This window comes from Notolabrus celidotus, chromosome 11 (genome assembly GCF_009762535.1).
Source record: "Notolabrus celidotus isolate fNotCel1 chromosome 11, fNotCel1.pri, whole genome shotgun sequence".
Classification (NCBI taxonomy): domain Eukaryota; kingdom Metazoa; phylum Chordata; class Actinopteri; order Labriformes; family Labridae; genus Notolabrus; species Notolabrus celidotus.
In genome coordinates this window covers 24,140,698-24,166,298 of record NC_048282.1, presented here as the reverse complement: position 1 = coordinate 24,166,298, position 25,601 = coordinate 24,140,698, and the positions used below count along the sequence as shown (strand labels likewise).

At 40.8% G+C, this 25,601-nt stretch overlaps 2 protein-coding genes across 4 annotated transcripts; both read right to left on the bottom strand.

Moving 5' to 3' along the window:
- Positions 1–675: 675 nt before the first annotated feature.
- Positions 676–18,766, bottom strand: LOC117821110 (DDB1- and CUL4-associated factor 1-like). The gene is made up of 25 exons (XM_034695166.1): positions 18,004–18,766; positions 16,187–16,301; positions 15,984–16,060; positions 15,825–15,898; positions 15,610–15,723; positions 14,723–14,860; positions 13,945–14,541; positions 13,554–13,655; positions 12,660–12,818; positions 12,247–12,426; positions 11,880–12,089; positions 11,567–11,736; positions 11,299–11,423; positions 10,676–10,911; positions 8,681–9,774; positions 8,379–8,577; positions 6,967–7,049; positions 6,461–6,545; positions 6,133–6,366; positions 4,867–4,960; positions 4,367–4,471; positions 4,210–4,283; positions 3,994–4,089; positions 3,628–3,898; positions 676–2,054 (listed from the first exon to the last, which is right to left on the bottom strand). Exons 2-25 carry the CDS (start codon positions 16,291–16,293, stop codon positions 1,999–2,001), a joined length of 4,680 nt encoding a protein of 1,559 aa, XP_034551057.1. The 5' UTR covers positions 16,294–16,301; positions 18,004–18,766; the 3' UTR covers positions 676–1,998.
- Positions 18,767–19,004: 238 nt separating this feature from the next.
- ssuh2rs1 (ssu-2 homolog, related sequence 1) lies at positions 19,005–24,455 on the bottom strand. Of its 3 annotated transcripts, none has more exons than XM_034695167.1 (13): positions 24,071–24,455; positions 23,776–23,840; positions 23,141–23,245; positions 22,053–22,128; positions 21,777–21,906; positions 21,574–21,634; positions 21,345–21,466; positions 21,193–21,255; positions 21,018–21,100; positions 20,829–20,921; positions 20,573–20,678; positions 19,646–19,753; positions 19,005–19,498 (listed from the first exon to the last, which is right to left on the bottom strand). In XM_034695167.1, exons 1-13 carry the CDS (start codon positions 24,100–24,102, stop codon positions 19,358–19,360), a joined length of 1,185 nt encoding a protein of 394 aa, XP_034551058.1. In that variant the 5' UTR covers positions 24,103–24,455; the 3' UTR covers positions 19,005–19,357. The 3 variants fall into 3 exon arrangements, with proteins under 3 accessions (XP_034551058.1, XP_034551059.1, XP_034551060.1); XM_034695168.1 differs by lacking the exon at positions 24,071–24,455 and adding an exon at positions 23,922–24,053; XM_034695169.1 differs by lacking the exons at positions 23,776–23,840; positions 24,071–24,455 and adding an exon at positions 23,491–23,625.
- Positions 24,456–25,601: the final 1,146 nt, after the last annotated feature.

The window sequence follows — 25,601 nt, the reverse complement described above, 5'->3', positions numbered from 1 at the left end:
CTGATGCTTTTGATAATGAACACTTCACTAACCCTAAACTTAGGAATCATCTAGCAAAAAGAAAGGCAGGAAACTCATTACACTTTCTATTTTCAAGGTTTTATTAAACGTTTAGCTCCTATTTTTGTCGATATTTTTTTTACTATAATGTGTAAATGAACTATTTTAGATCATTAAAAAAAAAAAAACATTCTGGAAGACTTCTCACGACCCCCCCATTTGTGTCTTACGTTCTACCAGGGGGTCTCAACCAACACTTGGGAACCCCTGACTTAGAGACTGACACACTTCAGTTTCAGCTGTGGTTTGAAAGTCAAGGGGTAAAATGTTGATAGAATATAGACTAGGTTTATTTTGTAAAAGAGATATCTACATTGAAGAAAGAAATGAATGTGAAGAGATGTTAAACAATAATAAGAAAATCACAAGACTTAATGGTGACCCTTTGGTAAACCGTTTGGTTGATGTGACGTCAGCTGGAACACATGGGGAAGTTCCTGATGTTCAAAATTCTCTTCAGAGTTTCTTGCATGCAAATGACCCCGTGTCAAATTGAGCTAAATACTACTTTTCAACCTTATTAAGGCCAAGATACTTCAGCATGAGCTTCAGCAGCTTCCCACGTGTCAACTGCTGGCAGGCATCATTCACATTATATAAAAGAAGCACATGAAATCTAATTTTGTGGCTTTATTTATAGTAAAAATACTTTAGATACATACAAGCTGTACATAAACTGTCTCAATAAAGTCAACATAGAAGTCTCCTTGTGGAAAAGAAAGCTGACAAAATGAAAAGATACAAGGCAAAAAGAAATCTTTAAATGTTTGCACTACTTTCAAAAAGTGTGCAACTACAAGGCATTTGTTTTCACAATGTTCAGAGTTTGAAGACTCTGGTCGCTCCATCAGAGTAGGAAGGAACAGATTTAAAATGAAATATTTTACCATCTTCTTTTATTTGCCGTGTTTCAAAAGCTCTCTTTTTAGACTCAGGTGGATCCTTTTTAATGAAAGGGTTGATGTTCACTGTATAATCTGTCCTGAACCACACTCATTGAAAAATCCTCTTTTTTAATATCAAATTAAGCAAACGGTTTCATTGGACAATAATCTTTTTAAGATGGCATCCACTAGACGGCTGAGTAAAGGTGTGTAAAATCACTCCATGGAAGAAAGCTTTAGCAGCCTCTGAACGTCCGTTGTGATGACAGTGAGCAGGTGTGTAAATAGTTACAGTGCCCACACAAGTTATCTTCAAAATCAGCACAAAGCCGATTTGACTTCCCTATTTACACAATGAAATCTGGAGGTGATGGTCACAATGGCACTATTAGGTGTGGTTTTTTGGTCATCTGTAAATGGTGAAAGTAAAACCTTAAGGTAGGTTTGACATTTGTTGAAATATGTTTGTGCATTACATTAGCTGCCTAATTCAATACTTGAGTACTTTTTGGGTGATTATTTGAGGCTGTCTGGCAAAATACAAGCTTTAGAGAGCATTGTATCCTTTGCCAAACAAATGCAGACGCACAGCCCTGCAAATGTAAGCCTTTCCCCCTACAAAGACTAATCTGTGACCAAACAGAGGCTTATAAAGTGAGTGAATCAATATCAAATGAAGAAGCTCATTTAAAGAGCTGTTAATGTGCTCAAATATAAAACTTTTTTTCTCTGTTGCATCCACACACTAGCCGTTTGGCTCACCATCAAACCCACTTTTGTATTATAAAATTATTTCAAATACAATCATTTTGCCCACCAATACGTCAATGAGTGCCCCTCTCCCTCCATTTCTGTGAGATACTTCTTTCTTGGTCCTGCCACTCAGAGTGTAGACACCTACTGTTTCAAACTGGCAGTGCTCCATGGTATCTCCCACCTTATCTGCTGATATTATCCTCCTCTTTGTAGCCTCCTGTCCAGCAGCTCAAATGTCTATGGAGGCACAAATCTTGACACTTTGCCCAGTTTCTCACTCCGGGTCGCTGACGGCTCCTCACTCGTTCAGGGATAATATGATGTCATCCTCAAGGTCAGAGTTGTCGGAGCTGTCTGTTTATGCGATAGACAAAGCAGATTTAGAGATGTGTTGCAGCAGAGGTCAGTGGGTCAGGAGTAAAAACTGCCAAAAAGGCAAAATACAGTGCAGGTTTGGCGAAATGTGAAAGAGCAGTATATCCGTTTTTTCTCTCAAATTCGTGCTTCCACGGTCTCGCAGCAGCTGGAATAAACCCACACAGCAGTTTTTTAATTCCACTGGGAAGGAAAATATTTCTACACTGTGACCAGACAGGCATAAAAAGACAGACACTGGACCAAACAGCAGCATTGTGGCATGATTTACCCTGAAGTGTTAAAATGTAGTTGAATTATCCAGGCTAAAATGCTCTTAACAGGCTAGAGGCTAACTGAATTCTCATCCTGACATCTTTTTTTATTTCTAGCACACATAAGGATGCATTGTTTTTAACAAATAAAGAGTTGATCATTAGCAATAGCAACCACAGTAAAAGTACATAGTCAGCATTTACACTATTGGCTGATCATGAGCTCTGACTTGAATCAGGGCTCCCAGCATGCACTGCGTCAGATGCAAAGACATGAGGTGTTACATTCTCCTGCACTGTAATTTTAAAACTGCTCATTTTCTTCGCTGTAGATTTAGCTATGCAACATGTTATTATAAGTACATGCTTTCAAACCATGAGGGATGTTTAACTACTTCTTTAAGTTGCAATATCACAAATCTATACCAATTTAAAAGCAATTATCTGATGAGATATCAGTATTACTCAAAGGTTTCACACAAACCGTGATGTATGAAACCAGATAAATTATTCACGATCACTTTTTATCCCACAAAAACAAACATTTTAATCTCAAATCAGTTTTCTGTCCAAGAAAATTAGTCATTTTGTCAGAAAACGATTTCACTAGTGGTATAAAGAAGTCACATTTTTGAAGGTTTTGACAGAGAGATTTGTTGCTCTGACAACAGGTAGATTTCTAGCCAGATTTGAAGGACTAAGAAAAACAAATCCCAAATTGTGTTAAGAGAAAAGGCCCTGGATATCTAAAATATAATAAAACTAATATTAACTAAGGGAGTAACAGAATGCAACATTGTAAGCATGCTGTATTTCTCTTTCAAGTTGTATTTTGGGCACTTTTCCATTATCAGATAGGACAGCTGAAGGGAGACGGATAATGTGGGGAGCAGAGAGAGGGTTGAGACATGCAGCAAAACTTCAAGGCTTGGAGTCAAACCAGGGACCGCTGCGATGAGGTCTATTGCCTCTGAACATGGAGCATGCGCATGAGCATGTTGTTTTTTAAATTTCAGATTTTATTGGTGTAGAGTATTTGTGTATTGTTATATTTTGCCACACGTTTATTTGCGTGTGTCTTCATATCTGTCATGTTTTCTTGATATACTGAATTCTTTATATCCATTAACAGTGTAAATGTAAAGACCAAGCTGGGGACAAGAGTTAAGAATGATAAACTAGACTGTATCGCCCCTTCTAGAAAAAACATAAATCCAGAAAATGTGAGACCTTTGAAAAAATAACAGCGCACAACAACTCTGTAAGAACTGATCAGAACTTGTTACAGTGTCACTCACCGTTGTCCCCGTCCAAATCTACATCATCATTATCAGAGTCATCCTCATCATTGTCCTCATCGTCGTCGTCCCCACCGTCTCCATCGTCTTCAAGAAGACGAGCGACCTCTTCATCAGACGGAGAGAATTCGTCATTTCCGTCATCCTCCTCTTCGTCGTCTTCATCCTCTCCACCGTTGTCATTCTCTAGCTCGGCAATGAGAGGATCCGTATCCACATCATCGTCTGAATCATCGTCGTCGTCGTCGTCTTCTTCCTGGTCATCATCCTCCTGGTACACAGATGAAAAAATAAAAAAAAGGTACAGTGAATTTTTGTCTCTGCAGAAAAAAGGGAAACAAGAAGCAATAATAAAAAAAAACAGACCTGATCCTCCTCGTCTTCCTCCTCTTCCTCTGCTAGTCTCTGACGGCCGACTTCATACAGCCTGCACACTGTGTCAGTGTTTACAGAATCTTGGTTCTATGTGACACAAGGAGGAAAAAGTTTACGTTCTGTCATATTTTTAATAAATTGAACATGTCATAACTCTTATTCTTAAAAAATCTTGTATTCTTCAGCCACAACATAACCAGAAGTTACCTCTATCACAGCTAGGTAGCAGTCTTTGGTATCAGTACAAAGATCAAATATGTTCCTCTTGACATCAATTGTTGCTGAGAAGAAAAGAGAAACCTTATTTATGATGAAAGGCAAACAAAGACGTGAATTAAAGGGAGGTGAAGGAAGGTAGTCTTACCGATTGGTTTATAGTCCGTAGCATTAAAGGTCCTGAACGATGAACCGAATGGACTTTTCATCTGCATCTCCATCATGTCATCTTCATCATCAGCCTGCAGCATTGCTTAAAAAAACACAGAACAAAAGGGTGAAGTAGAGAATCAATAAAAAACGCAAAGCAAGCTGGTCAGCTGTTTGGGCTCCAGAACATTCAAGTGGTCGCCTTTTTGGGCAGAGCCGTTGCGGCACGCCCATGGCTCGCCCTGTGAGGCGGCTTAAACCAGCTGGTTCTCTCTGTTGCCAGTCCAGCACTGAGGCTTTTGCCCATATGGCCCTCTGTGGTATCACACACACATACACACATACTCACACACCTCTACGAGCCCTGTTCACACCTCCCTGTCTCTAAATACACACATGCTTCATAATTACCAGCCTTCAAATCAGACACACCTTTCACACACTTGCTCTGACTGTGGAGCGAGTTGTAGGCTTGATGCCAAAACACTCTGCATTTACCTCCATAGATGACAGTGCCGTTGTTGTTGAAGACTATCCTGCACTGGTCTAGAGCTGGTACCGTGTGGAGGAGGTGGAAGGTCCTCAGATCCCACTGAAACTAAAACTAAGGGCCATGATATCCTTCATATTCCATTTGTAGCACATAAATCTGAAATATTTTATTACACAGCCTTTAAAACCATCTCCAAGGAGGTAAAAATCAATTTTTAGTGCGATAAATATTTAATGTTTAGCTGTGAAGTAAAAGCTCAATAATCATCCCATCACTGGAGCAGACACAAATCTCAACCTCTGATAGAATCAGGTACTTCTCAGGATAAGATTTATGACATGTTCCACTGTATAGTCATTACTATAGTCATAGTACATTTGCATCCATCAAAATTCAACCTATCATGAAGTTATTTTAGCAGCAAACTGAGTATTTTAGGGACTAAAACTATAAACTGTAATATAAACCATGTAGTCTCAGTGTCATCACACGTCAGTTTCTGTAGAAGGGTTATGAAGCTCAATGATGGCGGTCGGCATGGTGTAGCTGTTTACCAGGAGCCTCGAGCCTCAAGGTACAGTGAGCCTTTTTTTCACTCATATACACCTTTTCGACCGAGGCAGTTTCAGCGCCAGTTCAGAGCCAACACTCAATTGAGAACCATTTTTTCATGTTTCAACTGCGAGTGAACCGGTTCCCGGCCTGGAAAACCGGTTCCCGGCCTGGAAAACCGGTTCCCGAGCGGCTCCAAACCTTTGCTGGTCTAGAACCGAAAACTGCGAACCGCGAAACATGAAACCTCGAACCCTGAAACCTCGAACCGCGAAACCTCGAACTGCGAAACCTCGAACCGCGAATCGCTTACGTCAGGGGCGTGGTTGCTATGATCAAAAACAGAAACCAAACGTGTTTCCACTATTGTCCTGCAGCGAAAAAATAAAAAAGGCTAATGGATTCCAAGGCAAAGCAGTAGTTGGCTGAGGAGACAAGCTGCTTCCTTGCGGTTTGGTCCTTGCAGGAGATCCAGAAAGCTGGAGGGATCCACCAGGACCAAAGCCAATCTAGAAGACATCCGGCGAGAGATATAAACGGCGGGGTTCGACAAAAGCGTCGACCAAATAAGTAACAAGCTAAAAAAAAAGCTCAAAAAGGACTACCGGGACCAAAAAAAAGACGTAGAGCTGCTAGCATGGCTATAGACTCTGAAATAAAAGATAAGACTGTACTCTTCTGCACTTTCTTCAGCCCTGGTATTCAAGTTTCAAGGATACAATCTCCGTGTTTATGATGACCTCCAGGCCGTTAGGGTGGAAAACACCGCTGATGTTCATGTTGAATTTGTCAAACTTGTGGATTGCTTGAGCCGTGCGAACATCCCACAGCACGCCGTCGTTCAGCACCAGGTCATCTGTGGGGTTGAAGGTGGCACAGTTCCTCTTGTAGTTGTTCGCCAAGTCTGGGTTGTTTAGGGTCAGAGTGACCTGACCTGTCTGAATGTCGTAAATCTGAAAAAGCAGAGAGTTTGGACTTTAAGCATTCATGATTCATTCCTGGATTTATTATTTAATATCAAAACACTGAAAAGAAAAACATGCTTACACGTGCTACGTGTTCTTTCGTCCCGATCACATGGTCCTGTGAGAGCTTACTGAACTCCACATAATGGTCCCCTAGAAAGGAGTGCCTGAGGACAAGAGAAACGTTTTAACATTTAATCCTAAACATAGAGACAGCATGGGTATAAAAGCTCAGCTGATTCAAACGTATGATTATTTTAAGACATTGTAGGAAAAATCCAAATGAAGAGATTCTCAGTATTGCCTCAATTAAACTGCGGATGAATGAAGTGAAGTGCTTGTGTCCCATGAACTGAAGACTGAGGCCCTAAGGCTGTTAGCGTTCATAATTAAACAGCATCCTTTCTGCAGCTCCGTCTTCAACAGAATAAAGCTGCTGTGTTTCGACTGCTGATTGACAGTCTGCATTCAGACAGACGTTGTGTTGCACATGCTGTCAATTACGCACTCAAAGTGCTTCAATATTTCAGGTTCCTATTTGAAAGACTGAATGTTTTATGTGGTTAGTAAAATCAAAACGCCACCTACTTCATGATGAAGACTGATTTCATTCCCCACAGTGCAGACAGAGGGTAACTCCAAGAGGCTGAGGTTAGGAGCAGGGAGCCATCCTAAAGAAAAATTTTAAAGGTTAAGTTCAAGACATTCTGAAATCTTCTGCTTCAAACTGTGATCATTTGTTAAATATGATGTTTCTATTATGTCTACTCTTTCCACCTCACTTCAGAACATAATCAAGAATCTGTGATTATGTAAATAATGTTCATTATAAAAGGTTAACTGCTAAATTTAGGATGTGTCCTGTTTCACTGAGAAGTCAACACACAGCATATGTTCACTGAATGTTTCAAGAATCATATTGTCTTCCCAATAAGCTTTACACACATTTTCAATTCTAACATCCAAGTGAGCAGGACTTTAGATAACTTAAATCAGGGTGTAAAATTAACACCTGCCAAGCGCCAATGGCAGGTAAAAAAAATTGGTTTGGCGTGTAAACAAAAACACACAACCACCAGTGGCCGATGGAAAATTTTGTATCGCATGTGAGGTTTTGTTTTCATACTTTCGCCCATTTCTGCCGACTGTCAGGCTATTTTGACCCTCACGGCGCACTGTACTTGTGTTGTGATTTGGTACGTCGGGAACCGCGTGACGTCAGCTACTGGAATTCTATTCAGTCCCTTTGTAGTGGCAACTTTCAGAAAAAAAGCTTCTTTGCCACTTCTGCAGGACGTGATCTTTCTGACTTGTGCGTTGTAAAATAGGTTTACCAAAAAAGGAAATGAATGCCGTAAAAATTAAACAAACCGAGAATTTATTAAAAATATAGACAAACAAAATCACTTCTCTCGTCGCTATTAACCTACATTTCCACAAAAGCGACAAAACTATACAAACCAATCATAGCTACGGTTAGAAAAATATGGTGCTCCTTGTCCTGCTCAAATGAAAGCACACATTGCCTTGCACATGCTCAGTAGCTCCCATTTGGCAGCACCAATTACATGCAGCATGACAATTAAAAGGCACATACACTCAAATAACTCTATGGCTCTAACACCCTTTGCTTGAAGAAGCACGGCGGGAAGAGCGACACATTCCCGGCGTGAAGCCACCACAAACAAAAAGGTTAAACAAAGAGGCCTGAGACGACCAAGAAGAGGGACAGACAGCTAAACGGAGTAATGTTACTATACGATGTTTCAAAGAAAACTGGAAAATTGACGAGGCTGTTACTATTTTAAATCAAATAAGGCACGATTTTTTTATTTGGCTGGTGAAAAATATTTTTGAGGTCACAAGCCAATGGCAGATGAGGTCAAAAGTTAATTTTACGCCCTGACTTAAATGTAACAGGGACAGTGCAATCAAATTCAGCAAACACAGATAAACATGGCATTGAATGTTCTTGTACTAAAGGCGTTCTCTCTACACACCCGAGAAGGCTCCAGGTGAGTGATGGCTGAACTGTGACAGCTGTAGCTGGCTTCCTCCTGGCCTGTAAACACATTGTAGAGTTTGAGCTGCCCCGTGCATGTCCCGAGCATCAGGAAACGCTCGCGAGCTGAGAAGGCACAACACATGAATCCACTCTCGTCCTCGTCTGCCTCCCTAAACACCGAGATCGGACGGAACCTGGAAAATGGATGAAAAAGAGTGTACAGAAAGGGTTTTTGTGGGGGGGGGGGTTGTTTTTTGTGTTTAAGGAAGGATGCCTGACTCTAACAGAGCCTCCTACCTGCTGAAGATGAGATGTCTGTCAAAGCAGCCTCCATCCACTCCTCCATATTTAGGATAAATGACCCTTCGTGTGTGTCGGGATGTGAAGTTGATGGGTGCTTGGCGTCTCTGTTTGGGCTCTGGGCATTGATGGGGTGTGAAGAGAGAGAAGGGCGGGCATGTTGCCACAGGGTTTTTACAGCGTGCGTGCTGTTCCCTCAGGTACTCTGTGATGATGCTGTCCAATGCAGGGGGAGAGGGCAGGTGTCTGTCAAACTGCTTCTTCATTGCTGGACTCTGGCTGAAAGCCCCGTGGTCAGACTTCTGCCTCAGCACACGTGGTTTTTTACAGGCCACAGTACTGCACCCGGTTTGCCGTTCGCGAGAGAAAACAATTCGTCCGATCAGAGGTGAGCCGTTGCTACAGTGGGGCACAGATGTTGAAGGGAAAGCAGCAGCTGAAGAAGAAGAAGAGGAGGAACACACAGTGGGCTGAGCTGTACAGGGACGTGGTTGTGTATTGCTGGATCCTGGGGTGGATGAATGAGGGGGGTGGTTCACAAGTCTTGAGCCGACACCATTAGCCAGCCGTGGTGTGCGGGGGAGAGTAGTAACAGGGGACGCAGGTGGGGGAGGAGCGACAGGAGGGAACGCAGAAGTTGAATGTGAGGGATGGGACAGACAAGACATCGGAAGCTCTGCCTCTTTGGTGAGGGTGGTGGCGGTGTCGTGAAGGCCTTTTGCAACAAGGTGGTTTCTAATTAGCAGCAGCAGCTCTTTCTCCGGAAAGCTGATCCTGGACTGAGCGACCACACTGGCCCTCTGCAGCCACGCCAGAGACACATCCGTACCGATCAGCAGTGGCTTCCCAGAGATCCGTTCTATCAGCTCGGCCGCAAACTTACAGAACTTGACGTGCTCGCTGCGTTTGTCTTGGAGCACAGGCTCCTTCATGAGCTGCTGGATGTGTCCGCTGCTGAACAAAGGCAGCTTGCTGATGATCTGTCGGACGGTGCTGGAGCGAGACAGACCCACCAGAGCTTTACAGGCCAGAGCTCGGATCTGATCTGCATCAGTAATGGGCATCTTCACCGTCAGCAGAGACAGCAGCACCTATAAGACGGATGCAGAATGTAAGTTAAATAAGGCCTGACAGAGCTGAGGGCAGGTTGGACTGCTTTTAGTTTTTCTCTTCTGAGTGCACTGACTGGTAGAAGCCACGATAAGATGTAGAAAACTATTTGAATGATACTGAATGAAACTTCAGCGTTATCTTATTTAATTTATCAAAATCCAATCTTTCTCAATGATGCATAAGAAACTGCTTTCCACAAGACTTTGCTCTGGCAGCTCACATTAATGACATTCCTGACCAAAGGATCTCCTCTGTGTCGTCACAGAGAGTTTGTTTTGATAAAACAACTAATTTACAGCATCATCAAAGTATTTGATTACCTGTGTTTGCTTTATGTATAATGTTTGCCTCACCTCCTGACCTCTAGTCCAAGAGCAGTTAGCCTTTTAGCCAGGTGATTGTCTAGTAAATGAAGGTTCATTCACATAATTCTTGTGCATGATAAAAACATTGTCCTATTTTTCTGAGGATAACAACCTGTTATTTTTTTATGCCTGCGAATAAGCATGTTCTTATTTTCAATATTCTAGCACGTTTTCCTTCTGATCTCCTTCTGTGCAGGTCTGCACCTTGCATTGTAGCTCCACTGCTTTCAGTTTAGAGTCAGTGCACTGGAGGGTGAACATGAGGCTTTAAAAGTGTTAAAAATATGTTCCCAGAAAAAAAGGCACTTCAGAACCAGTCCATTTAAGATTGCAGCACTTAGCAAGAGCTGTCACAAAGTGGCAATGTGCCTTTCAGCCACTGTCACAACTTAAAACAGCCTGTCTTGCAGAACAACGAAAGAACCTCTGAGGCTTCTTATAAAGACGTCAGAAAAAAGACATGAGAATGTAAAAACTCGCAAAACAGGTGGTGAATGGTGAGAGTCAACTCTACCTTGATGCCGTTGTTGGATTGCACCACATTCCACATCTTAGTGAGCACGCTCTCGCTGGCTTTGGTCTGCTGAGGCAGGCGGCGGCGGGGGGTTCCTGCGATGAACTTGCCAATGCTGGACATGCGCTTGTCTGGAGCACAGACACAGTTGATGGCGACCTGCAGAGCAGACTTCTGAATCTCGGCATCATTCACAAACACCTCTCCCTCTGCCACCGCCAGGACAATACTCATTCCTGAGAGGGGGGAATATACAAAAAAAAAAAATGGAATGAAAAACCTTGCAGGGATATCATTCTTGAAGTGGTGCCAACCCCTCAGCAGGACTGGGCACAGGTTGCATGAAACAAAGAGAACTGAAACTACAAAGCTTCTGCCTGTTATTACTAACAGTGGATAGTAATACTATTACTGACCTTAATTTTCACTCTCTTTACTTCTGTTGCTATGCTGCTCTTATTTTTCTGTTCTTTTGGATGCCGGTTAGCAGTTTATCGTAACATAAATACAATTAGGACTCACTTTTGACATCTTATAATAGAAAATGTTTTGAGAGGTCCTGATAGCTGAGATGCTGCTGATGTTTTCATCAAATTACAGTGTCACACTCTGATAAGACCTACCAACAGTTGAAACACTGGATCCTCCCTCATCAAGGACAGCGACAGCCTCAGACAGCAACAGCTGGGTCTTTGGAACAACTGTGAGGATGCTCAGCATGTCAAGGGCATAACGCACTGTATCACTCCTGCAGGGACAGAAGCAACAATCACAGTTTCGAAACACAAGTAGTCAAAACTAGTCTTTGTTCCTCTTTATTCTGCATGTTATAAAAAAGAAATGGACAACAGCTGAAAGAGAGAGAAAGAAGACTTGGTGTCTGATTCCTACCTGCCGTAGTAGGTCCTCCAATCACAGGCGATGGAAATGAGCTGTAGGAGGAGCTGAACACAGGACAGCTTGTGAAAGACCTCTGCTGGTTCCCAGTACAGTCTGAGTGGACCATACTCAATAAGAAACTCCATCATTTCCACCACCTGTTCACGGCTGTAGCTGACCGCCTGGAGAAGAGACAAGAACATAAACTCCAGCACTTCAGCTACTAAACCGTGAACAAACTAATCGGAGGATTCGTTTAGACTATTCAGAGACATTTTGATTGTGCAGCAATGTCATCCTCACGCATCCTTTGCCCTTTACATACCTTGTAGTATGGTTGGGAATGGATGGGGGCGCCCCCCTCTGTGCGCTGCAGCGACTGCTTCACCTGCTCCACCTTGATTGCCAGATGGGCCTCAAAGTACCTGCGCAGGGCCATGCAGGTGTGCTTGGCTGTCTGCCTGCTGGAGAAAATCTCATCATCACTTAGCAGCGCTCCCTGGTCATCAGGGTTCAGGATCTCCAGCGTGCTAATCTGAGGACAGTCAGTTCATATTATTTGTCAGTACAAAATCAGCACAAGGTTGAGGTGTGTTATTGTTATTATATTGCATTTGCTGTATTTTATCCAGAGGGCATGTATACCAAGGTCATAGAAAGTATTGCATAAGGAGACTGCTGGTTTGTCTTACCAGATTGACGAGGCGTCTGAGCCCGTCCTGCTTGTCGAAGAGCTCCAAGACGGCACGAAACGAGAAGGAGATGGAGAAGAACATTGTGGCGTGGCAGCAGCCGGACGCGTGCGAGCACTCCAGCAGCCATAACGTGTAACCAACTACATCTGACAGGATGGAGTGGGGCAGCATGCACACCTTGAGAGAAGGAGAGGAGGCAACAATGAATACAAATGTGCACTGCTACAAAAGGTGTGTAATACTGATGAAACCTGGTGTCATAACACAACAGATACCTTAATATTATTGTCAAGATGATCCCCTGAATAAATATGGTGATTTTTACAAAGTTTCCATACAGAAATGCATCTTAAATGGGCAGAATGATGATAAAGTCTCATTGTGTATCTGCATGCGTGTCTATTTCGTACCCTCTCCATTGCATCCTGGTTATAGGCAAGGTAGTAGAGGCATAGCGACACTCCAGTAGCTGCCATTGATGGTCGTGGGATTTCCAGCAACTTCTGAACTCCTCCATGAGCGACAAACTCTGCCGCAAACTTCTTGTGCAGCAGCAGAGAAGCAAGGTACTGCAAAAGGAAAGGAAGAGAAAAGTAGTCAAAAGAGCTTCAATTTGTGTTTGTTTTGAAGCCTGGGCTGCAAGTATAGGTGCCAACCGAATTCCGTCTGTACTACCGAGTACCGATTCACGTAAAATCAAACGGTACCATGTTTCGGTACCTAAACGCATCCTTGTGAATGTGAGGGAGTGGAAGAGTAAGCGATTTGCCATACTTTCACCCTGTAATAAAGTTTGAGACTGATCGGGTGGACGCGAGGCAGAGCTGCAAGAGGATTAAGTTGAGACGGACTCTCTCGTTCCGACTACCTGCCCTGTTTATAACCGTTCCTGTGTGCGCGAATGCCCAACAAGTAAGTTGTGTGTCCTGCATTCTCGTGTGTTTATTGATAAACTCCCAAAAGAGCAATTAGACGCCACGAGCACGTGACAGCTAATATATCTAATCACCTATATAATCCTGTTTCTGTTAATTTCATGTTGAAGAAATTTATATATACAAACAGTTGGATGTTGTTTTGATATATTTGTTAAAGTTTATATATTGAGAAATAAATATGTGAACTTTAAACATTTTTAGATTTTATTATTAAACAAATCAACATTTATTACCACATAAACGCACACAAAAGTACCGAAAATTGGTACCATTGAGTACCGGTACAGATTCCCAGGTACCGGGCAACGGTACCGTATCGGTTCAAATGTGAAAGGTATCCATCCCTAGCTAAGAGTTAATATTTACCTTGAGAGCCTCAAAGGTGAGCTGCACATCATTGGTCTGTTTCAGATCCATGTAATGCATGAGCAGCTCCCGAGCTCCCATCTGCATGAATACTGCCAGCAGCTGCAAACAGAAGAAAGAATGGTCATCAAGAACACATAACTCATCTCAGTCTGCTTTATAGGAACCTGCTGATTGATAAGAGCCAAGAAAAAAAGCCTAATAACTCTTTCTAGTATAAGCTGAAAAGACATGAAGTATTTCTTTGAACCTTTTTTTTCAAAGCATCAGAACAAAACCAAATATGTGTTTATAAAAGTTGAAGAAGACTGACATCTACTGGTAAGTGTTTGACAGGACAAGGGAAGTGCCAGCTTAAAGTGATCCTCAACGTGCATCAAAAGTCAGTTACCTCTTGGTACTCTCCCAGAGGGGTAAGATACTGCAGGATGAGCCTCTGCTCGATCTCCGGGGTCAGAGGGTAAAGATGATAGTTGTTACCAATCACCCAGGGGCTCATCTCAGACCAGCTGCTGTTTGAAAGCTCACTGAAGTTCCTCTCTGGCTCTGGCAAAGAGAAATTCAGTTTTTGCTTTGAGATCCTGCCGCTGTCCCTCTCTGCCCTCCTTCTCAGGTAACTGCTGCCATCAGACATGCCTTGATGAATCAGAGAACTGGGGGCAGACATGGGCTTCATCATGGTTTTAACAGCTGAGTTGGCACGGCTGCTGGTCTTGTGAGGGGAGTTGAGACGGAACGAAAGCTCGTTTTCGGGTTCGATGGTCGAGAGGTGTATGTCGCTTTCCTCCTCTGTCCCTGTCCCCTCCCTTTCTGCTCCGTTTCTGCCCAGCGTGAAAGGCTTGTCTTCAAAGCCCCCGTCGATTGTCTCCTCGTCCAATGGCAGCAAAGGCTCACCCAGAAGTTTCCTTGGACTGGGTCTTTTGATTTCCCTTTTGTTCTCTGCATCTTTATCCTGAAGCTCACGCATCCGATGCAGCATTAAAGGCACCTGTCGAAGTAAAGTATGAAAACAAGTTGATGGGGAGCTGTGAAGTAACGCAAACGACTGAAGGTGAGCAAAGTGCACTGATCCTTTGCACACTTATTGTTGGTTGAAGGGTTCTGTGAATCACTGTGGACATGCACGTTTTAAAACAGACATTTGAGACCCCCAGATGACCCATACTGACCAAAACAGAGTTCTCTTCTCTGTAATTGGCTGCTATGTCCTGGTTCTCCATGGCTCCAGCCAACAAGCCTGTGGCGTAAATCCTGAGTGGCTGCTCTGCCTCCTGAGCCCACTTAAAAAGCCTTTCCACTATGCCCTCCTGGGACAGACAAACGGAGGAGAAAAGATTAGAAATAAGAATATGAAGTGTTAATCTGAAAATGTGTTTTATTGAGTCTTGCCCAATCAGTTAGCTTTTTCCACAAAAAGGAATGCATTAAAGCTTGCAACATAGTTTCTCAAGTTCTAACTTCAGTATTCAAGGCAGTAGTTCTTTTACGCCGAAAAAAGAGAATCATTCAAAACCCTTCTGAAGACTTTGTAACAATTAAAAAAAGGATTCAGGTGAAAGTTAACCCCTGCCCTAAAATCAGCCGTCATAGAGTGGTGATCAAAGTGTAACTAACTTGCAAGCTGGACTGTGACCAGACAAACACAGCTGACATTTTCAAATCACTCGTTTCTCAAGTGTTGTATCAATAGCACTGACCCACAGATAACTGTGCTTCCAAACCTTACTTAATCAGATGCTGATTTTTGTATTTTTCTGAGCATCCTGCTTTTACTTGTTTCCATTATCAAAGGCCCAGCAGTGTGCCTGAGAGAAAGCTGTGAGAGGCTCATAAAAACATAATACTTCTGTACCTCTAAGCATTAAATTCAGCATTCTGGCTGTAAAGCAGTAAAAGGAACATGAAAATATATTACTTTATGTCCCTAAAATCATCAAATTCAGCATGTTGTATATCTGTTAAAGTATAGGTAACAGTCAAGCTCCAAAAGAGTAACACAGAGTTCACACAAGATAAGAAAGAAATCTATCATCTTTATCATTCAGAAATGACCCACCTTCTCCTGAAAGACCACAGCTGTCTCCAGTCCAGGCATGATGTTCTGGAGAAGGCGACAAGCTGCTGCATTGAGGGAGAATTCCCTGCTAGTCATCACATAACTATTCACCAGCTACAAAGAGAAAAAGGTGTACAGTTATTTTCTGACCTACCTGCTTAAACTGCCCTTTATTTTGCATAAACTCAGTCTCCATTCAGTCAGTTCGCTCTTACTGTGTTCATAAAGTCATCATTCTTGAACAGGATCTTGAGCAGGTGCCCCAAAACACATTCTGGATCAGCTCTTCCTAGTGGCCAAAATGTAAATGTCAAAAAACATTCTTCTTATTTAAATATCTGATCATTTTAGCAGTCATGTATAGTTTTTCATACCAGGATGTCGGTCATCAAACGGGTCTGGATCTGCTTTGTGGTATTCCTCTGTCTCTTTCTCGACAAGCTCTGAGATCCTGAAAGATTCAGAACATAGACACATTGACTACCTTAAAATCACACATCACACACACACATCAACACAGCTTTAAAAGTGATGTACCATGAAGGGTTGAAACAGAAAAGAGGGGATGACAACTTACTTTGTGAGGATGTTCACCAGCTCTTGTGTGCTGCCTTGCTGTTCCCGCTCCCACTGTTCCAGCAGAGCAGTCAGCTCTGCTTTGGAGTCCACGCTGGCAGACGCCATAGCAAAGCCTGTCGATTATCAATGTATTTGTTACAACTTGTGTCATTATCGTCTGCCACTTCTGAATGATTTAACTGAGTATGCATTTTCAATTATCCAAAAGTTTCAGAACCCCAAAAAGTCCAAATACCCATGTTTTTTAATCTAACTTTTAACTCCATTACTAACCATTTAAATCAAGATTTTGTCCAGTGGTGTTCTTTAACTCTCACAGATCATGTTTCAATGAGGATAACTCACTCATTTTTCATTAAAATTCATGTTAAAACTTTTTTAATGTACATTGTAAATCCCTAAATATAAATAAAATAGTTTTACATGACATAGAATTTTGTTTATTTTATTTGAAAAAGTTTTATTAATTATTTTTATGAAGTTATGTTGATATATTAACACGACACCTCTTCTGTCACATGCTGCTCAGATTTTTATGCTGCATTTAGCTGGTTTGGAAGGCATAAGGCATGTATTGCCTAAAATAGACTTTAAAAACGGCCAATTTGACCCACAACATAACAGGAGGGTTAAAAACATTAATTTTAATGAAAAACAAGTAAGTTATCTTCATTGAACCATGATCTGTGAGAATTAAAGAACACCAATGGACCAAATCTTGATTTAAATGGTTAGTTATGGAGTTAAAAGTTAGATTCTAAAAAATGTGCATTGGGATTTTTTGGGGTTCTGACATTTTTGGATAATTGAATATGCCCGGGTCAAATTAACCCAGGAACATTATCGCTGTTCCAGAGAAACAAACACATTCATCGCTGTTTATTCTGCAGAACCCTGTCAGAAATACAAGCAGTCTCTAGTATTCAGGCAACTTTTTGTTAAAAAAATGAATTTTTAACAGTTCCACAATAAATATTTTTTTCATGCTCAGATTTTAATTTAGTGTAAATGCACTGCCTTATACAGACAGTTGTTTATGTAACTTAACAAGACATTTTTGCTGTTAATGGGTTGGAACATTTTAAATAAGGCATCACATTTCCACAGCACTACAAGCCATCATCTAAAATGGCCATCGAAGTGAATTTAATACAAATTATACAAAAAATGATAACTTGATTTTAAGCTTGTTGCAATGTACTTGAAGAGGGATTTGGGATCATAGGTATTTCAAGACTGTTTAATTAGACTGCACTAAGGTTAGGTAGGTGTTATATCTGACAACAACTGAGTTATGAGAAAACAGAAAAAGAGACATGCTTGGCTTTTTTTTTCTCTGTGGTGTTAAGCAAAGTAAGTGAGTGTGTGCAGGTGTTGCTTCTCTCTAGAGACATCAACTGTCAAACAGTCACTGTTTAAGTTAGATACAGGTTGCAAACCGTATGTTATTTCTAATTTAACTCTAACCTCAGCTCAGACGCTTCTCTTGTTAACTTATGTTATCTTACACTTCTTGTAACGAGAGGCAGCAATCTCCAGAATCTGCCTGTTGCGATATTTGACTAGCAAGACTGTGGCTAACCAAGGAAGCTATTCTGTTTGGCTTGCTAGCGTCTTTCTTAATGCATGCATTGCTTACATTCAGTGCTGTAGTTTGCATTAACCTCGAGCTGCCCAGACATGTAAAGCTATTTCTGCCAAATTCACAACATACTACAATCAAGGAAACCTGCCTGTACATGTAAGCTAGCACTGAGGTAGCAGCTAGCAGCAGCACAGGTGAGCCTGGCTGTTTAGCTAGCATGCTAACTTTACCTCGTTGTCCCGCTCAGTTCTTCTTCGTTTCCACCTCTTTTACCAAGACTTGCATCCACTGAAGCCAGTCCAAGCTCGAGTACTCAAAGGTGAATATTAATTTACTATCACCGTTTCACAGACAAAGCTAAATGAGCTTTATTGTAGCTTTGTGTTCGCCGTTTATTATCATTATGGCGAACACGTTCCTCACGTCACTGCGGGAGCGACAGTCCACCTTTAATGACGAAACTTGAAACAGCAAAACATTGCGACACACATTTATTCAGGTGGATGGATTCATGCAAAGCAAGTTATGCAGACACTTTTTTTTGGTGAGATCATGAAGTTAACAATGTTTATATTGATAAAAAAAAAATTGCAATGCGAGCAAATAGATAACATTAATATACATGTTACTCATATAAAAAGATCAATACTGCAACAATTATTAACTTTAAAAACTTGTAAGAATGTAAGAATAATACGCTGCAGTACACGAGCCAAAAGGTTCAATATGCAGGAGTAGTTTAGTGATTTATATCGTGTCAGAAAGTATTTTTCTTCTTTGATGCATGCACAAATAGCACATAGTGATGAAAAAAATATGTTAAACTGTAATATTGCAATAGTACAGAAGAGGATTAGGGGCACTGAAAAAAATTAAGGTCTAATATATTATTTATTTATGTTTTTGTTCTGAGAATAAAATTTTAGAATTGTGACATTTTTCTCAGAGTGAAAATAATAATAAAATATATTAGACCTTAATTATTTATTTTCTTCAGTGGATTAAGGTGAATTCTGAGATTAAAGTCAGAATTCAGAGGAAAAAAACGGAATTCTGAGATTAAAATCAGAATTCTTAGAATATAGTCAGATTTCTGAGAAATAAAGTCAGAATTCTGAGATTAAAGTCAGAATTCTGAGATTAAAGTCAGATTTCTGAGACAAAAATCAGAATTCTGAGAAAAAAGTCAGAATTCTGAGAAAGAAAGTCAGAATTCTGAGATTAAAGTCAGAATTCTTAGAAATAAAGTCAGAATTCCCACTTCCTTGGAATATTAAAAAATATAGAATTCATTTTTCAGCGGCCCTTATCCTCTTCCGTACAGTAGTGACTCAAAAGTATATTAACTTTCTGTGTAGCCTTGAAGATCCCTTTGAAAAAAGGTTTCATCAGCTCTTCTGCCAACTGGGGAGTTCAATGGTTAAATCCCTCTGTTCACCTCTACTGGACAGAAAGCTTTAACAAGGACACAAATGCCTTCATGTCAGGGAACTTCCCCTTTATCAGGAAAACTGAAGTAAAACTGATTTATTTTTGATACACAATGATCTCGGATAAAAATACCTTCATATGCAACCATTGCAATTACATTATAGTGCAGCAACAGGTAGCAGGATAATTGTCTGCGTTGACTTGGAACTCATTCCCATAAACAAAATAAAGGTGTGAATTCCCTTTCCATGAGTAGGTCACTTTGGTCACAGGGATCAGCTCTATGGTTTGACGCTGCAGACAAAGAAAGACAACATGAGCATATTACACAGAGGCAAAATTGGTTCACTCTGGTCCTGTTTATTATCAAGTCTATTAACAATGAAAAAGTGTAAATGTATACAAAACAGAAGGCTGTAAAAAGAATTGATATACTGTTACCTGTTGTAGAATGCGTGACGTCTGGGAGAACTTGGACTGGTGTTCATTTACAAGGCGCTGTGCAGCATTCACCACTGTTGCATCTGGGAAGCCCATCACTGGGTACACCTGCATAGAGTAATCACAATCATATAAAGGATGAACATTTTATTGGATTATAAATTGTGCCTGCAAACAACAGCTGTGCAGGAATAAAGGGTCAATATCAGGTCATTGCTGCATAGTGAAATGCATATAACAGCAGCAGCAGGTTCAGACCACCATGAGCGTCACACAGGATGTGTCAGCCACATTTTTTGCAGTGTTGAAAGCCCACTCTAGCTGTACAGGAACATGCAAAACCAAAGAAAGTCATACTACGGGCCAGATACACTGCCCTCAGTCGCAGATATCTTGTAAAGCATCTTGCAAGTCTTATGTGGGCTGTGTTCACCGTTTAAGTGATTACAACATGGCTGAGACACATCCTGTTGTGATACCCCGTAAGCCTGTTGATGAAGTAAATGTAAGAGATAAGGGATAAGAGATTCCTTAACTCATCCCACATGGGGAAATTCAAGTGTTACAGTAACAGAGTAGACAAAGTGCAAAAGAAATATATAAAGCATACAAGAGCCTATAAATGAACAATGATTAAAAAGTTATTAGCAATTAAAATTAAAATCAAAATTAAAGAGGTAAAATAAAGCATATCTTAAATCACTATCTCAAAATATCTATATATATATATATATATATATATAAATTATTGATTATAGAGTCTGACCACTGCAGGAAGAAAAGATGATGAGCATGATTGATTATCAGTCCAGTTATCAAATAATTGTTCTCAAAATCTAATTTATCTGCATGTTGTATGGATTAAAAACACAAGTCCTCTCTATGTATATCTTGTGCCCTCTACAAAAGTGAGAAAGGATATTTTACCATGTACTGAGAGTCCTTGAAAAGCTCCTTCCCAGTCACCTTACTCAGGTTGTCCAACCGCAGTCCACTTGACTGTTCCACAACATAGTTATCAGAACTGTTGGCCCTGTAAGCATGTTCATGAATAAAACAAGAAATCAGGTTGACATTTTCAACTTGTAAATGATTGTTAATAACATGCCACTAATGTTGAAGGTTAACATTATATTGCATCAGTTAAGTTAGACAGTCTGAAAAGATGTAAAGGAATCATCACCATTTCACAGTGAGCTTGATGTAGACAAGAAGCTGCTGTTTTCCATGACACGTTTCACATTGCTTTGCTCCTTGCCCGTGACAGCGGGTGCAACTGAAAACAAAGTTGTTTGTTAACTATCAGTATATTTTCTTATATAGCACATTTTCTCTTCATTATAAACCTAAGAGAGCAAGGAGGTACACTCACTTTTCCCTCCCTCTACCGCTGCAATGGTGGCATCGGTCATCTCCATGGCGAAAACCAGATCCATTGCAGACCCAACAGACTTTCTGACAGGGGTGAGACGAAGATAATATGATCAGACAATCTCACTCAATGTCTTTAAAGTAATCTGTTCGGTTAGGTTATGGAAAATACTTACATTTCCAGCACCGGCACAGTCTTTGCAAGGTGTCCTCCCCATTCCAACACAACTATGGCAGCTCTGTGAATCAAATGTTTCTTAGTTAGCAATGGCTTTCAAAAGTACTCACAGGAGCTGTTTTCCTTTCAGAAATGTCTTGTACAATTTACCTTCAGAGACGATGTGTTGGGGACCCTGATGATCTGTTTGTCGTCCATGAAAAAATTTGGGGACTTGGCAGGAATATCCCACGGCCCTGGAGGAGGTTGAGCAAAGGCATCCACTGGCTGGCCTGATCCAAATAAAAACAGCACAATGCTTAACAAGTGAGTATTAATTCTGAATATCTAACTGACTTCAGAAAAAAATGACGCTTAATGCAACAGCATAATAGTGTACCGCTGTATGGCTCATGACTCCACTCTGTAGATCTCGATTCAGTGAAGGTTTCCAGGCGGTACTACAACAAGACATTGGAGGAGAAAACAGGGGTCATTTACTTGCTCTATCTGTTTTTATAACAGTCACTAAAATCTTTATTGAGTTTTATGCTTTTCTAGCAGGCTTTTCAAAAACACACCTATTAATCAACCACTTCTTACCCTGTACGTATTAAATGCCTCCATGTTGGTTATCACACCATCCTTTGCTGGTGATGCGTTGTAGCAGCACTTGCTGGAGGCAAAGAGAACAAAGGCCTCCCTGGCTGTTTCCTCACTGATGGACGGGATACTGTAAGTAGCGTGAGAATGAGATATGTCATGAGCTTTCAAACATTGGGAGGAAGTGAGGAAGTGATTAGCTTGCAACTATAGGAAGATCTTTTGCAATACTTTTAACAGTTATTTCGGAATGAAGAGAAATGGTTTGAACCTTACTTCCAATGCGGTTGTTGAGGCCCAGGTTCAGGCTGAGGGACTGGGTGAGTAGGCATCGGAGGAGGAAGAAATCCACCTACAATAGATATTAAAGTATCATTGCTCTATCCTAGGAGCAATCCTTTTTTTGCTTATTCATTCAGCGGCCACTATCTGGCATACCCTTGAAATTGTATACAACAGCTTGGCCATAAACTCCAGAAACCAGATTAAAAATATAGAGGGGTGTTTGTGTTGTTTAGCCTGACAATTATATTAACATGTAAGGGGGTACACTATTAGAAACAGAATTAAAAACTCAGTAATATCATTATTTTAACTTTAAGACAGTAAAATGTGTTTGTGTATTTCTGTTTGTCTCAGTGGTTTAGCCATACCTGTATATCAAACACAGAGCAAATTTCACTCAGATCAGGCAGTTCATGTAGAGGTGGTAATGATGGCTAGAATTCTACCCCTGAGCACCCATGTCCATATCTTCAGCCCGTGTTAGAGGTTTTTGAAATGAAGAATGATACGCATGGTTTGAAATGTTAACCATTTCCCACTCTGCCCTAACATACAAAAATTCACTGTCCAACCTGAGAAAGCGTATTGAGCTACGTAACATTTGTTTCATTCTAGATGAACATTTAAAACTAAGTTATCTGTGCTTGGAGTAAATTAGTTTCTGTTTGTATTCCATGGTATAGTTTTTAGAGATTTCAAGTAATGTTTTCTAAATAAACATAATGTAACAGAATTTACTCCTATGTATTTTAAGATTTTTTAATCAGTACTTTGAATACCTAAGTATTTTTAATGGCAAATACTTCAGAACTTTAACTCAAGTAATAATCTGACAGAGCAACTTTCACTTGTATTGGAGCAATATTTGACCTGGAGGATCTATACCTTGACTTAAGTAATGAAGCTGTGTACTTTGTCCACCACTGCTGAGCAGGGAATAAGTACTTCATCATGTTACAGAGAATATCAGTGGAATGAATGAATAGTACCACATTGCATTATATATATATATATATATATATATATATATATATATATATATATATATATATATATATATATACTGTACAAAGTTTTACCTCCTCCTCCTGCCACTGTTCCTTCATAGCCAGGCACACTGTCAAACATGCTGGCCGGAGGAGCGCTGGGGCCCTGGGAGTCAGCTGCGGGTGGGGCGAACATTGCTGAAAGAAACCAGAAGAACCAGTTTCAGTCATGTGGATAGATCTAGCTTCTCAAAAGTTATATCTTCCTTACTTTCCATGCATAACACAAACCGAAAGTCTATAAAAACACATTCAGACTCAAGTGCTCATATGTATAGCCTATGTATTTACAAAATGAGACTGAATTCTTGAGTTCTCAAGTTTATAACTTATCTCTACATGAAAACACCAGAAGAAGACAGACTCGTGAATGAGTGACTTACCTTGCGCCTCCGTGTTGTTATACATCATGAGATGTTTTATAGCTACACTAAAGACTGACTAACAGGGTAGAGTTGTTTCCAAACACCCTAACTTCTGTAAAACAACGATAGAGCTCAAAACAGCAGCAGCGATCGCGATGAGAGACACCTCACTTAACCTGCACGTCGAAAATGACGTCACAGCCGTGTGCGCTATATTGTTAAACGGAAGAGTGCCAACCCAAAAGAAATCTCAGTGGGCTACTTTTTATTATAAGGTTAACTTCACAACTCAATAGATCTTACCAGGCGCCCCCTCTGCTGTCTGGACGTATCCCGGGTTGGCCACTCCATAAGTTCGGTTCTGATGGCTGCAAGAAGTAATAGGAAACGAAAGTTAACTCAGATCTGAAGAGAAAAAGAAAACTGTTACAACGCAACATGTTTCTCACCTCATTATAGGCTGATTCTCCATCAGATATGCACAGAAAATATCATAGGAAGAGAGCAGGCTGAGCCAACCACCCGTATACACATTCGTTCGTGCTTTAATGACGATCAAGCACTATAATAATCATGTGACAAAAAACAAATCATTTACCTTGTATCATACCCCACCCCCGAGGGAAACATTGTAGCGCCTCCTCTTCTTCAACAGGAACAAAATTTCCCTTTTCAGATGTCTAAGTTCTGCTTTAGTGCGTATGCTCTGTTAAATTGGTCTTACGTGGAAATGGTGAAAATGAACCCCTTCACTTTGTACAAGTACAGAATAGCCACCACCACTGACGCCCCCAGAAAAAATGTTCAGGAAGTGCGCACAATACCGTTAGTAAACATTGTTTAGGGTGGGCGTAAAAAATGTGCATTCAATTTGGAAGATTAAAATGTGACACCAGACACCTGACTCAATGATATGACAAACACAAAGGAATTATACGACTTTAATGTTAAAGAAAAACTTTTCACATTGCAGGGAGCGACCCAAAAGTGCGTTTTAGTATTGTACTAGGGATGTGACGTTCGCGAACGAGTCGGTCTTTTGAGCGGCTCTTTTAAGTGAACGATGAGAACCGATTCGCAGTTGCGAGCCGTTCATTTGGGAGCCGTTTTTATATGCAGATTGCCCACGCTGCCTTCATGTGACACCTGTGTGCCCCATGAGGCTTTTGTTCACACTTATTGTCTACACTTTGTTAATGTTTACATTGTTTTGATGTGGATTTGAGTCAAAGAGCTGAACTCCTGTTTGTAATTCAACTCAATTCAATTCAAATTCAATTCAAAAAACTTTATTTGTCCCTGGGGGGCAATTTAAGGCACGTATGAGCAGCATTGAATACAAAAAACAGACACTTAAATCATAAGGATTGTAAAAAAGAAAGAAAATAGTTTTACCAAAAACATTTTTGTACAGTATACCCCCCCCCCCCCCCCCACACACACACACACACAATCTACCAATGTGAAAAGAAGTTATAGTAAGGTAAATTGCAGAGCAGTGTGAAGTGAAAAATGGACGCAAATACTGGAGTGACAAGAATAAAAATGCAGAGGTTGTGTTGGGTACTAAAACGATAGATAACAAATAACAGTAGATGCCTTAGATACAAAATTTGAAGAGCAAGTCCTTAAATTGTGTATATGCAGGGGGGGGGGGGGTTAGGTCATTTATACAGTCTATGGTTAGGTTGCAGGAAGAGACAGAGAGAGAGAGGAGAGGGATGGTGAGTTAGGTGTTGGAGTTTAGGAGCAGGATTGCTTTGGGGACAAAGGTAGCTCTCCTCCTTTCAGTTCTGCATGCAGTGCAGCCGAGCCGCCGCCCAGAGGGGAGCCATTCAAGCTGGATGGAGGACATGTGAGGGGTCCCTGATGATTTGCCTGCTAACCGGAGTGCCTGTTGGTCATAAATATGTGTGAGAGTCCTGACAGGCATGGCAATGATCTTAAAGTAGTTCAGGTGTAGAAACACCAGGTGGGGTTGTACAATTTTGAATTCACATTTTTATAATGTCCTAATTTTTATTCTAGTTGTATTTATATATTTTTTGTATACATGTATATTTTTTCTTATTTATTATTATTTTTATTTTTTGTTTGACTCCCATCTCACTCTGGAACAGCACATCAAG

Excerpts from the sequence above, each read along its gene's own strand:
- LOC117821110 (XM_034695166.1), bottom strand. The coding sequence starts at position 16,293 with ATGGCGTCTGCCAGCGTGGACTCCAAAGCAGAGCTGACTGCTCTGCTG. Across the intron at positions 6,367-6,460 it reads CGAAAGAACACGTAGCACGT|ATTTACGACATTCAGACAGG; the intron begins GTAAGCATGTTT and ends CTGCTTTTTCAG. Across the intron at positions 4,090-4,209 it reads GCTACCTAGCTGTGATAGAG|AACCAAGATTCTGTAAACAC; the intron begins GTAACTTCTGGT and ends TGTGTCACATAG.
- ssuh2rs1 (XM_034695167.1), bottom strand. The coding sequence starts at position 24,102 with ATGTTTCCCTCGGGGGTGGGGTATGATACAAG. Across the intron at positions 22,129-23,140 it reads AACAGTGGCAGGAGGAGGAG|GTGGATTTCTTCCTCCTCCG; the intron begins GTAAAACTTTGT and ends TATCTATTGTAG. Across the intron at positions 21,635-21,776 it reads AGGCATTTAATACGTACAGG|TACCGCCTGGAAACCTTCAC; the intron begins GTAAGAAGTGGT and ends GTCTTGTTGTAG.